The sequence below is a fragment of the Mesoplodon mirus genome (assembly GCF_964341445.2).
Source record: "Mesoplodon mirus genome assembly, chromosome: 18".
In the NCBI taxonomy this organism is placed as follows: domain Eukaryota; kingdom Metazoa; phylum Chordata; class Mammalia; order Artiodactyla; family Ziphiidae; genus Mesoplodon; species Mesoplodon mirus.
The window spans coordinates 13125168-13137390 of NC_138994.1; the positions used below are offsets into that span (position 1 = coordinate 13125168).

Sequence of the window (12223 nt, forward strand, 5' to 3'; positions counted from 1 at the left end):
GCGGTGGGTGGGAGCGGGCGCCCGGCGAGACTCCTGGAGGGGCGGATGCGCCCCACGTGGTCCTGCCCCCAACCGCCGCTCCAGGTGGGAGTTGAGGGCTGGTGGGCGCAGGCCATTGGCCGGGAGCGGAGGGGCGGGGCCCGGCCCGGGCGGGGCTCGCCATTGGCCGCGCGAGGGAGGTGAGGGGGCGGGGCTCCGCGCGCGGGGCGGGGCGGCGCTCGGCATTGGCTGTGAGAGGCGGGTGAGGCCCGCGTGACGGCGCGTGCGTGCGCGAGCTGTGGCGGATGGGAGTGGGGAACCGGCCGTGCTGTGCTGCCGGTTCGGGGCCATGATCCGGAACGGACACGGGGAGGCAGGCGGCGCAGAGCGGCCGGGTCCAGGGGGCAGGCGCGCCGTGCGGGTGTGGTGCGACGGCTGGTGAGTGCGGGGCGGGCGGGGCCACGGTGACAGCTGTGGTCGCCTTCGCCGGGGTCGGGCGGACGGCTAGCGCGGGGCGGACGGCGCCTCGGCCGCGTAGGACGCCTGGAACCCGGGCCACCGCGTCGCCGCGGGCAGCGCGGCTGAGGGTTGCTGAAGTCTTTCTGCGGATCCCTACATGAGCGCCTTCCCCGGACGCTCCTTCTCTCACGTTTGCCTTTAAGCCGGAGACCCAGCCAGGCGGTCCCACCTGCCTAACTCGTGCACGATAGTGGCCAAAGTTGCGTGTCTAACCTTGATGACTTTAATCATTTTAGTGCCCTAGGAGCTCTCTTTCTCCGAAGGAGCCGTGCACCCAAAATGTCTTCCCAGAGTTCCCCCTGTCCGGCTCCCGGCTTGCCAGCACAAAACCAGGAAGGTTCTCCTAGGTATCTGGGCAAGCGTCAGCGCAGGCATTGCCCGGTCTGAGTAAGACCCTAGTGAAGCCCCCAGGCTCCTGGGTCCATCTGAGGAGGGCTACAGTGCCCAACTGTCCTCTTTTCTGGCAAGCCAGACAGCTGGAGTGGTGTTGAGATAGGTTTGAGGCTGTCAGCAGACAGGAGGAAAGTGAACCTCTAGTGATAACTTGACGTCTTGGATGCTTCCTCAGACCTTATTTGATGGAAGCAGAGAAAGAAAAACATCTGGCTAGCCCAGGGCTTCAGCGGCCAGCAAGTGGGGCTGCCGTACTCCTGGGCCTGCACCTGAGTCACCTTGTGGAGGGGGCGTGGCTTCCTGTCCGTTGACTCTGACCTTGGCCCTGACCAGGCCTGGCCCCTGCCCCAGCAGGCCACAGCCACAGGCCACAGTGACTGGGATACAGCCTGGACCCAGGTTCACCCTGCATTCTGTGCCGTGCACCCTCCTTCTGCCCAGCCTGTCCAGTGGGCACAAGGGCCTGCCAGGCTCCTGAATTTGGACTTCCCTCTTCCCTTAGCCCAGGACCAGAGCCCTGTGCCCCACAGGCTTGTCTGCTGGGGCCTGATGTGCTGGGGTGGGGCTAGCAGGTGGTGCTGAGTAGAATGGTTTTTGTACACCTGGGTCACCTGGAGAAGCAGGGACAGCTCCACCTACTCAGAGGGCAATACAAGGCTGGGAAGAAGCAGAGTGAGCATGAGGGCCCACCTCAGGGCCCACAGAGAAGTGGAGGTCCTCTCCGCCACACATGGCAACCCGAGTGGAGCTGCGGTGCTGTGTGTGGCCTTCAGCTGAGAGTTCACTCTTAACCAGGCTTGGATTTGAGGATGAAAGCTCTAGAACCAGGCGATAGGGAGGTGGTTGTTGGCCCCAGAGAGCAAAGCCTCACTGAGTTTCCAGAGGCCTTGGGGAGCAGGCAGGGTTTCTAAAGCCAGTGACTGCCCTTGTTCATTGGCTGGACTTTGTTTCGTGTTGGCCCCCGGGACTGTCTGGCTGTTTCACGGTAGTACAGAGCCCAGTCCACCCCTGAACTAACATTGGTTTCTATTACCTCTCAAAGGGACTGCCTGTGACAGTTTGTATTTGGGAAGGGGAGGGGCTGAGGGCAGAGTGCTGTCCCAGGTGTGGGGAGCAGGGGCTGTTCTGTGCACTCACCAGGCCTTGTCCCCGGCCACAGCCATGCTCACTCAGTTTGACCTTGAGCCCAGGGACCAGTAATGAGGAGAGCTGAGCACCCCACCCCTCTGAAAGCCCAGGCCCAACCAAACCCTGGGAGCAGTTCCTCACTGGTGGCTTCTCAGAGGGCTTCCTAAGGACACTGCAGAGGAGCAAGACTGCACCCCCAACAGTGGGATGATGGCCCTGCCCTCTCCACAGCTATGACATGGTACATTACGGCCACTCCAACCAGCTGCGCCAGGCCCGGGCCATGGGTGACCACCTCATCGTGGGTGTACACACTGACGGTAAGCCGGGCTGCCAGGCCCACCCTCCTCCCCCACGCCCGTGACAGACGGCACAGGTCCCCGTGGTGGGTAAGACCAGGCCCAGCCGTCCTCCCCAGAAGTGCAGCTCCACAGGCTCGCCCCAACCCCGGCGCAGGCCACGCCATCCAGAGCTTTCCCGTCTTGCATCCTGTCATGAGCTTGGAGGGCAGGGGTGGTCCAGTGGATCAGTCCAGGTATGCCGTCCACTTCCTACCCGCTTCCTGGCTCTCGGGGCCTTAGAGGACAGAGCGCCCAGCCGTCACAGGGAGCCCCGGACCGAACCTGGAGCTCTGGTTGGCTGCGGGTGAGGGGCGTGCAGTCACCCAGCAAGTGCGTCCGCAGCGCCTGTACCGGCTCGCAGAGGACAGAGCGGGGCTGCTCCTTGTGGTCCTGCCTCGTGGGCTGAGGCCCCGATGAGAGGCAGCCTCCCACCGTGAGCCCTCCTGTGGCCGCAGACCCTGCTCGCTTCTGGGAGGGGACTTCTGAGGAGGAGCCAGTGAGCCTGTGGCCAGCCTTCCAGGGGTCACCCACCTCGTCCTTTGCCCTCTTCTCTCTCCCTAGAGGAGATCGCCAAGCACAAGGGGCCCCCGGTGTTCACTCAGGAGGAAAGGTACAAGATGGTGCAGGCCATCAAGTGGGTGGACGAGGTGGTGCCAGCAGCCCCCTATGTCACCACGCTGGAGACGCTGGACAAGTACAGCTGCGACTTCTGCGTCCACGGCAGTGAGTCGGCAGGGCACAGCCCCCGGGGCAGGGCACTTGGGCAGCTCCAGACCTGACCATCAGAGGGGCGTCTGGAGGTGCCGGCCTCCTCACACTTTGGGGAGCACAGAGCCCTTTGAGGGTCTGAGGAAGCTCTGGGTCCTTCCCCAGAAAGGAGCGCACGCACACCAGGGCAGGCCTGGAGCCGGGGTGTGGGCCTGGAGGTCTTCATGGCTTTGGGTTAAGATTCTTGTTCTCGTGTGCGTGTCACCCCTTAGATGATATCACGCTGACTGTAGATGGCCGGGACACCTACGAGGAAGTGAAGCAGGCTGGGAGGTATAGGTAAGCTCTACTTGCTGAGTGCCCCGCTTTTCGAGGAGCGGGGCTCCCAGCTCCCATCGAGCTCCTTCTGCCTGTGAGGGCAGCGTCCGGGCCACGGCCTGTTTCTCGTGGCCTGGACTGGAGCTGAGGGTGCCATACATCTGCACCGCCCAGTACGGTAGCTACTGGCCACGGGCAGCTGCTAAGCAGGGGTAACATGGGGTATGACTGGGGAACTGGCTTTTATTTGAGTCACTTTAATTGAAAAGGCCAGTGTGGCCAGCGGCTCGAGTGGGGCAGTGAAGCCTGGGGTTCCCTTGGCAGGGAGTGTGTGGTGAGGCAGGACCTGGGCGTCAGTGGACAGAACAGGACCAGAGCCACCTCTGTATGGCCTGCTCACCCCAACACTGTGAACTTGGGGCTTGGTGACAGCGTTCTTCTGTCCGGTCATTTCCGTTGGTTGATAAAATTTCAGTGGTCCCTCCACTCTCCTGGTCTTGGTTTTTTGTTGTGGCTGAGAGTGGCGAGGAGACGCCTGGGCCTGTGCACAGCATGGCTGGGGGCTGGGCCACGGTAGAATCAGCCACAAGCAGAGTTGCCCTTAGGTGGGGTAACTTAGGTGCCCGTAGGAGGTGTAGCCTTGCAGGTGTGTCCCAGGATGAGAGCCCCAACCCCAGCTCTTTTCCCAGAGAATGCAAGCGCACCCAGGGGGTGTCCACCACAGACCTCGTTGGCCGCATGCTGCTCGTGACCAAGGCCCATCACAGCAGCCAGGTGAGTCTTTGGGGGCCAGAGTGGAATCCCCGAGGTCCCAGGGCTGGGAGGGAGGGATCGCCTACCCCACCCTTGCCCCGCAGTGGGCACTAGGACAGCAAGCTTCGGTGTCCTGGGGTTGGTTGCGTCTGGAGGGCAAGGCCCCTCAACCCCCTGCCGTTCCGTGCAGGAGATGTCCTCCGAGTACCGGGAGTACGCAGACAGCTTTGGCAAGGTGAGTGTCGCCTGTGCTGTCCAGGCCGCTGCCCAACCCCCAGGCCACCCCTGGGGAAAGGTTGGCCTGGAGCCTTTCCCTCTACCCTGCTCCCCGCTTTCTGGACACTGACCGGGTACTGACCGCTGGTCTTGCTGGCTGGCCGGTCCCAGCGGCCACTGCGTGGAGGAGGAGTGAGGACTGCCCGCGAACGAGGGGTCTCTAACCAGGTGGCCTGGTCCTCTCTCCCTCTGTAGCTCTCTCACCCGACACCCTCCAGGGAGACACTTTGCTCAGGAGGCTCCTCCCAGGTGACCAGACGGTGGCCTCAGGGTGCCAGGTCCCCACGAGGGCCGTGTCCGCTGGCCTCTTCTTAGCGGGTTCGTTGCCAGGCCAAGGTGGTGTTGGCTGCAGCGCCTGCTGTGGCCATGGGGCAGAACCCCAGTACCACCGGCCATAGCGGCCCCGCCCAGCCTGGTGGTGGTGTGAACCAGGCACCTGCCAGCCAGCCCTCGGCATCCCTGCCTGAGATGTCTGCCTGGAAACAACAGCAGAGCAACAAGCGAGTGGCAGGTTGTGGCTAGGGGTTTGGAGTCCCGGCCTATAGCCCCCATGCCTGCCCCCGCCATCTCACACCTGTGCCACCCAGAGCAGACTGACAGGCGGATGCGGGCAGGCCCAAGGATGGGCAAGGGACGTGCCTGCGAGGCCTCTGTTGCTGACCAGGTTGTTCTTGGCTTACAGTGTCCTGGGGGGCGGAACCCTTGGACGGGGGTGTCCCAGTTTTTACAGACATCCCAGAAGATCATCCAGTTTGCCTCGGGGAAGGAGCCCCAGCCAGGGGAGACGGTCATTTACGTGGCTGGTGCTTTTGATCTGTTCCGTATCCTCTGGGACTGGGTGGGAGGCTGTCCCTGCCCCAGGCCTTTTCTGTGCGTTTCCACATCTGCCCCAGTGGGCTGTGGGGGCTAGAGGGGCCTCCCTGACTCTCGAAGGCCCAGGATTGGGGTGGGGTGCAGGGGCACCGCTATCAGCATGGAGAGGCATGAGCAGGTGGGTGGGAAGGTACCTGTCCGAGCCCCTGCTTCTGTGGGTGGCCGCTCCTCGTTAGTTCCTCGGTCCTTAACCTGGGTGCAGACATCGGGCACGTGGACTTCCTGGAGAAGGTACATGGCCTGGCAGAGAGGCCTTACGTCATCGCCGGCTTGCACTTTGACCAGGTCTCACCCCGGGCAGCCGGTAGCGTGGGGGCTTTGGAGGGGCTCCTAGGGTTGGGGTTGGGCACAGGTGAGGCATAGATGGCAAGCTTGGGCCTCTTCCCAGGGAGAAGCCCAGGGAGAGCCTCCCATCCAGGGCTTCCCCACACTGGCAGATGCCCCACGAGAGATTGCTGGGAGGGAGCACGGCCTCACTCCCACCCCAGCCCACCCCCGAGGTCACCGCCTGACCCAACCTTGCTGTGGCTCTAGGAGGTCAACCACTACAAAGGGAAGAATTACCCCATCATGAACCTGCACGAGCGGACCCTGAGCGTGCTGGCCTGCCGGGTGAGAGCAGGCGGGCAGGCGGGCGGGCCCAGCGGCGCCTCCTTCCCAGGCTGGAGCTGCTCCTCCCCAGAACCCTCCCCAGGGTACAGGAGTCTGGGGCTTCACCATGCTGCCTCTCAGCCCCTACCTGCAGCCTGGTGAGGTCCATCTAACCAGCTGTGCTCCCTTTCCGCCCAGTACGTGTCCGAAGTGGTGATTGGGGCCCCGTACTCAGTCACAGCAGAGCTCCTGGATCACTTCAAGGTGAGGACGGGGCTCCTGGCAGGCAGCTTCCAGGGAGGCTCTTAACTGAGTGGCGCCAGGCCAGCTCTTTGAGCCCAGGCTGCTTCCCTGGAAAGGGCCTTCTGGGGGCAGGGGACCATGGGGGGAGATGCTGGGAGGGCGCCCTGACCCCCGCCTCCTCCCCAGGTGGACCTGGTGTGTCACGGGAAGACAGAAATCGTGCCTGACAAGGATGGCTCCGACCCATATGAGGTGGGTCATGCTGGGCCCTCGACAGACATGAGGTGGCCACTGTCTGATGCTTCCCAGCCACCTAACGCCCCCACGCCTCATCATGCCTGTCTGGGAAATGGGCGGGGTGACAGCTGCCACGCTGATGGCCTCACGGCTTAAGGAGGCAGGTTGCTAACGGGTGGGAATAACTGCCCCCACCACAGTGGGGTGGGAACTCTCTGAGCCAGTGCAGCAGGGCAGTCTTCTTGGGGTCCAAAGGAGGGCTCTCACCTCTTCCTCCTCCTGGCCTCCAGGAGCCCAAAAGAAGGGGTATTTTCTGTCAGATCGACAGTGGGAATGATCTCACCACGGATCTCATTGTCCAGCGCATCATCAAGAACAGGTGAGTCTCCGCCAGGCTGCTAGGGGCACGGGGAGCCGCTGAGGCCTGGGTGTGGGTGCACCACTCATCCCCACCTGGCCCCCAGGCTGGAGTACGAGGCCCGGAACCAGAAGAAGGAGGCCAAGGAGCTGGCCTTCCTGGAGGCCATGAGGCAGCAGGAGGCGCGGCCCGAGAGGGAGAGCGACTGTGACTTCTGACCAGAGGGGAGAGGTCGCCAAGGGCCCCCCGAGTGCTGGCCCTGGCCCAGCCCTGCCTCGAGAGCTTGACTCGGTTTTTAACAAAGCTGCGGTGCCCTCCTTTCCAACCACCCGGCCGTGGAAGGGCCGGTGTGGAGGACACTGCCTTTCACCCTGCCCGTGAGGTGTCCGTCTCGCAGCAGGCCCTCCTGCCCTTCCTGCTGAGCTGCACAGTGAGGGGATCCAGCACAGTGGAGCAGCCCAACAGGCAGGATGAGCAGGGGGCACCTTCAACAGAGGGGTGCCACCCTGCGTGCCAGGGAAGGCCCAGTTTCCATCCTTCCGGCTCTGCTGCTGCTCCCCAATCTGCCCCCAGGAAGCTCCTGCAGACCCTGGATGCCCCCCACCGCCCAGCTCGAGGCGGTGGCCTTCCTGCCCACCCGGCCTCCGTGGGAGCCAGCTTCAGGGAGCAGTGACCCTGGGGCCCACCCCCTTTCCTCCTCGGAGTGCAGACCATGCCGCCTCCCACGTGAGCGGCCTCTGCCCTGCAGTGTGTCCCTGGTGCCCCGGGGCCTGACGCCCGGATGCTGTGCCCCCTGCTTCCCGGGCCAGCCTCCCCACAGACTGTTCTCGGTTTTGTACCTGACCAGCTGGTGTGCAACCGAATAAACCTGCTGGGAGGTACTCTGCCTCAGGCTCTCCATCCTGCAGGGCAGGACCAGGAAACCCACCACCTTGGCCCTGCTCCCCACTGCCCACCCAGCAAGGAGGGGGCCAGCAGGCAGCTTGACGGCAGTGAGGAACCCCCCCAGATCTGGGCCCCCAGACACCTCCAGCTGCCTCCCACGTGGCAGGTGACAAAAAAAGAGGGAGGCAAGGACCAACAGTACCTTTGGCCCCAGGGTCTGTCATGGGGAAAATGAGAGGCCGACACCCCGCAGCCCACATAGAGCTACCTGATCCAGGAAGGAATTAGGGGCTGCTCCCTGGCCCGACCCCCATAATCTCAGGGTCTTCTGCACCCAAGGCAGAGTACGCTTGTAGTGCAGTGGCTGCAGGGTGCTGACCCCGGTCACCTCTTGATGGGGGGGGGGACAGTGGCAGTGGTTTATGGCTCTGGTGGTCAAGAGTGAGGACTGTGATGTTTTTTCAGTCCTCTGCCAGTTTCCTCCAAAATGGCCTCTGCCCTGCAGCTGCTGAGCCAGATGGGGCTGGAGTACCCTGTGGCCTGGCCCCATGGGAGCCCCTGGCCAGCGTTCACTCCTTCTGGAAGGTGGGCCTGTCCTTTCTTTTGGTCCTCAAGGGCCAGCCTAGAACCCGTGCAGGAAGCTGCAGTGGGGGACTGCGGTGCACGCACCCTGGCCAGGCAGCTGCTGCCCTGCTTCCTTTGTTCCCTCCTCGAGTGGGGGGAGCTCACTAAGCTATGAGAGGCACAGGGCCCTCCCTGCACCCCCGCCCCACCTGGGCCCCCAATTTCAGGAGCCCAGTGATGCCAGACTTTCCCATGCTCGGATCCCTGGGAGGCAGGGATCAGCCAGTCCCCTGTAGACTCTGATGTGAGGGTGGGACACAGGAGTGGCCGGAGGGTTCCTCTTGAGACTGGAGTCAGCCCTAGGCCTGCTGAGAACCCCCTGCTGGGTGGCACCACAAGGTGAGGACTGGGGGACAGTCCGCAGCAGCAGTCAGGAAGCCCCAGGCGAGCCACGGAGGAGACTCGGGGCCTGTGGGTCCAGGAGGTGGGTGCCTCCAGAGACTGGTCCACCCAGGTGCAGCAGGATTGCGGGTCCCACCCCCAGCCTAAGTGGAGGGCCGGTGGGTCCAGCTCCCTTGGGCCCCCTGAGGCCCAGCTGGCAAGGCCCCATTGGGGTGGGGGACAGCACTGAGACAGGCTGCAGACCTCTGGGACCAGGGCTCAGGCCAAGGACTCAAGTCAACTTCATTGGGGGTGGGGAGGGCAAATCAACCTGCTAAGATCCCCACAAGTGAATTAGGGAATTAGCCTGAGTGTGAGGTGGGGGGAGGCTGGCACAAGGCAGCTGTGCTCAGGAACTTTGGCCCTACACAGCTCCTCCCTCCTCAAGGTGGGGCAGCACCCATTGCTTTGGGGATATCTGCTTCCCTGTGGGTCTAGGGAGGGCTGAACAAAGAGCTCCCAGGCCTGGGAGGAGCCAGCTGCCTGACGTCAGATTCAGGACTCAGCTGTGGTGGCACCCAGCTTTGTCATCCACCTGGTGCAGCCCCTCCTGGTCCTGGAGCTGCACATCTGGCTGCTCTCCCACTCCTGCTGGGCCCAGCCTATTCATTAATTCACTTGGCACAAGTATTGTCCTGTGCTGTGTACTTTGAAGAATTTTGGGGGGCTCCAAGAAGAGTGACCCCAGAGCTGCCCCTCTGGTAAGGGAGATCTTTGGTCTCAAGAAACCGAGGATTTGAGGCAGGAGGGCCTCCCAGTGTGGAGTGTTCAGGGGAAGCTTTTATAAGGCAGGACATTTGAGCTGGCCCTAACAGACTTGATGGCTAGTGGGCAACCCAGGCACCACCTCCTAGGAGGATCCAGGAGCTGCGTGGACAAAGGCAGGGAGGTGTCGGGCAAGGGCTGGAGGTGGGGGACATGGAGAGCAGCCTTGCAGAGCCAGATGTGGGGCTCCAGAAGATGTCTGGGGCCGATACAGCTGGAGGCCCAGCAGCATTTTGCCAGCAGTGGGGTTTGGGAGCTCCTGTGCAGGTGTTTCAGTGAAGCCTGTTGGCCTGAGGGCTCTAGTTGCTGTCTGTGCTCCTAGATGGCCAGAGTCCGGTTTGGAGATTCACAGGTACTTGCCCACTCCGTCTGCTGCCCACCCCCCCACAGAGGCTGCGAGTCTCATTCATTAAGCCATTTACTATGGGGATGGGTGGGCGGTACTGGGTACCATCTGGGGCAAGGGCGGGCCCCAGGGTGTGCCCGCGGGAGCCAAGTGAGGTCCACGTTCCGGGGTCGGGGTTCACGTGCTGCGACAGTCCGCGGCGCGGAATGACAGGAAGACGTCGGCCTTGCACTGGAAGATGGCTCGGCCGTCGGGGAGCCGCTCGCAGCTCTGCAGGTTCGGGGTAACGTCCTCGACGCACACGGCCTGGGGGCGGGGGGAGGATGAGGGGGCGCCCGCACCCCTCCAGCGCCCCGCGCCCCGCACCCTCCAGCGCCCAGTACTCACGAGGCTCCGCAGGCTGGGGCGCAGCTCCGGGAAGGCGCCAGCCCGTCCCGGGGGTCCCGTGCCCACGGGGGGCTCGGAGCGCCGCGCGTGCGGCGACCTGCGGAAGCCGGACAACAGCCCCGCCGCGCGGCCCACGGAGTAGTAGCCCGGCCCCGCCGCCTGCTTGTACCACGCGAGGCCGGGGGGCGCCAGCAGTAGGCACAGCGCCAAGGCGGCGGCCACCAGCATCGCGAGCCCAGCCATGGGGACGCGGGTGGCGGCGGGCGGCGGGGCGCGAAACAGCAGCACCGGCGCCTTATATCTGCGGCTGGGCGGGGCGAGGCGCGAGGGCGGACGCTGGGACGCAGGGGCTTCCCCATCCCAGAGGGAGAAGCCCCATGGGGTCGGCGCCTATTGGGCACAGGGGCGCGCTGGAGGAACAGATGGTTGAGAGCTTGGTGGTGATGAGACGCCCCCTTCTCCCCCACCCCGGCCCACCTCCCCGTTTCTGACCCTGCCTGCTCTTACTGGGCGGCGGCCCCCAGGCCTCTCCCACCAACCTTGGTCCCTGCTGGGTCTGGCCTCAGTGGGAGCAGGGGCAGCAGTGCTGCACTGAACCCTCAACCAGTCCGATGGCGCCCCAGCCCCGAGTCACCCCCGGAGGTCCCCAGCACTCATGAGGCTGGAGAGGGAGCCACTGACTGCACTGTGCCCAGGGGACAAACGAGCAGTTCCCACCCTAAAGGGGAACTGACCAGAGAACAAGGGCTTCTTGAGGAGGCACGGAAGTCTGGGAGGGCCTGGGGGCAGAAGTCAGTTTCAACAACTGGTCTGGTCCTCAGAGCTGATGGCAGGACAGGCAGAATGGCTCACAGGAGAGATGAAGGGAAGCCAGGGGAGAGCATTTGCAAAGGCAGGTGCTGTGATCCTGTGCCACCATGGCGGAGAGAGAGCTGAGGTTATGGGATCCTGAGAGGACCTGGTGTGGCCCCTGAGCTTCCCGGGAGGGGGCAGATGGCTGGACTCTGGGTGTGTGCAGGGCCTGGCAGGCAGCTGTGTGTCCAGCTCAAGGGGACCAAGCAGGCCCTGGGAGGACTGGGCTGGAACCCAGGAAAGAGTGGAGAGGAGCCCACCTGGCAGGGAAGTGGCAGTGGCCTGCCAGGAGGACCATGTGACCTGTGGCAAGCTGTGGACCCCTCTGGGGTGAGTGCACCTGTCCCAGTGCACGAAGGCTAAAAGCCTGGAGGCTGGGCTCAGGGTCTGGCACCCCAGGCATGTGGGTACTTCCTGTCACAGGAGAGCATTCCCCAGGGAAGGAAGAACTCCAGGGAGGGGAGGCGGACTGGGGGTAGGCCAGATGGAGGCCAGGCCCCCCAGTAGGATCCTCTACAGTTGCCATAGCCCACTTCCCAGTGAGGGCTGGTCTTCCTACTGGTCTGTGAACTCCTTGGTGACCCTGGATCCAGACACAGTGTAGACAGGCCCCTAGAGTAGAGGTGCTGCCTAGAACCTGGCAGCTAAATAGGAGCACCCAGGAGGCTGAACCCAAGGGTCCAAGATGGAGAGCACATAGCAGGTGACGTCAGCCATTAGGCTTACTCAGCCGCCCGTCCTCCTGCTGACACTTTCCAAACATCCTGGCCACGTGCCTTCCCAGGACAGACACCAGCACAAGGGCCCTGGCAGTTGGGTTTCTGGGCAATGAGCACATGACCTCCAGGTTCTGTGAGGGCTTCCTTTCCTCTGGGCACAATGTTCAGATGGGAAGCATGGTACCACATGGGTGACCATGCACTGCCCAGTCTTCTCGCCTGGGGACTGGGGACAGGTAGAGTAGTATAAACGTGCTCAGCAACCAGCTACAGGACAGTGGCCCCGAGGGGGGAGGTCATCGAGAATAGACTGGAAGGAGCCAGTGCTCACAAGACATGCAGCCTGCAGCAGTCTCCATCCAGAAGCTGCACAAGACCATTAGGTCTGGGATCGCTGCCCCCCAGCGGCCACCACCCCATGGGAGCTGTGGTGGAACAGAAGTGCTCAAAGATGTTCCAAGGGCTGTCCTTCCCTAGGAAGGGAGACCCTCAGACACCTGCAGACACATATCCTAATGTCAAGGACATCAGCCCTGACAAGGAGCTG

The 12223-nt window shown here is 63.4% G+C and overlaps 2 protein-coding genes across 7 annotated transcripts; one reads left to right on the forward strand and one right to left on the reverse strand.

Moving 5' to 3' along the window:
• Positions 1 to 264: 264 nt before the first annotated feature.
• PCYT2 (phosphate cytidylyltransferase 2, ethanolamine) lies at positions 265 to 7598 on the forward strand. 6 transcript variants are annotated; one of them, XM_082603033.1, is made up of 14 exons: positions 265 to 417; positions 2251 to 2339; positions 2922 to 3083; positions 3341 to 3407; positions 4076 to 4160; positions 4330 to 4374; positions 4611 to 4664; positions 5098 to 5236; positions 5491 to 5573; positions 5823 to 5900; positions 6078 to 6143; positions 6309 to 6374; positions 6650 to 6738; positions 6824 to 7598. In XM_082603033.1, exons 1-14 carry the CDS (start codon positions 329 to 331, stop codon positions 6933 to 6935), a joined length of 1224 nt encoding a protein of 407 aa, XP_082459159.1. In that variant the 5' UTR covers positions 265 to 328; the 3' UTR covers positions 6936 to 7598. The 6 variants fall into 6 exon arrangements, with proteins under 6 accessions (XP_082459159.1, XP_082459161.1, XP_082459160.1 ...); XM_082603035.1 differs by having other exon boundaries at positions 5491 to 5519; XM_082603034.1 differs by lacking the exon at positions 4611 to 4664.
• Positions 7599 to 9802: 2204 nt separating this feature from the next.
• On the reverse strand, positions 9803 to 10355 carry NPB (neuropeptide B). The gene is made up of 2 exons (XM_082603078.1): positions 10106 to 10355; positions 9803 to 10024 (listed from the first exon to the last, which is right to left on the reverse strand). The coding sequence occupies exons 1-2, from the start codon at positions 10346 to 10348 to the stop codon at positions 9896 to 9898; spliced, it is 372 nt and encodes a 123-aa protein (XP_082459204.1). The 5' UTR covers positions 10349 to 10355; the 3' UTR covers positions 9803 to 9895.
• Positions 10356 to 12223: the final 1868 nt, after the last annotated feature.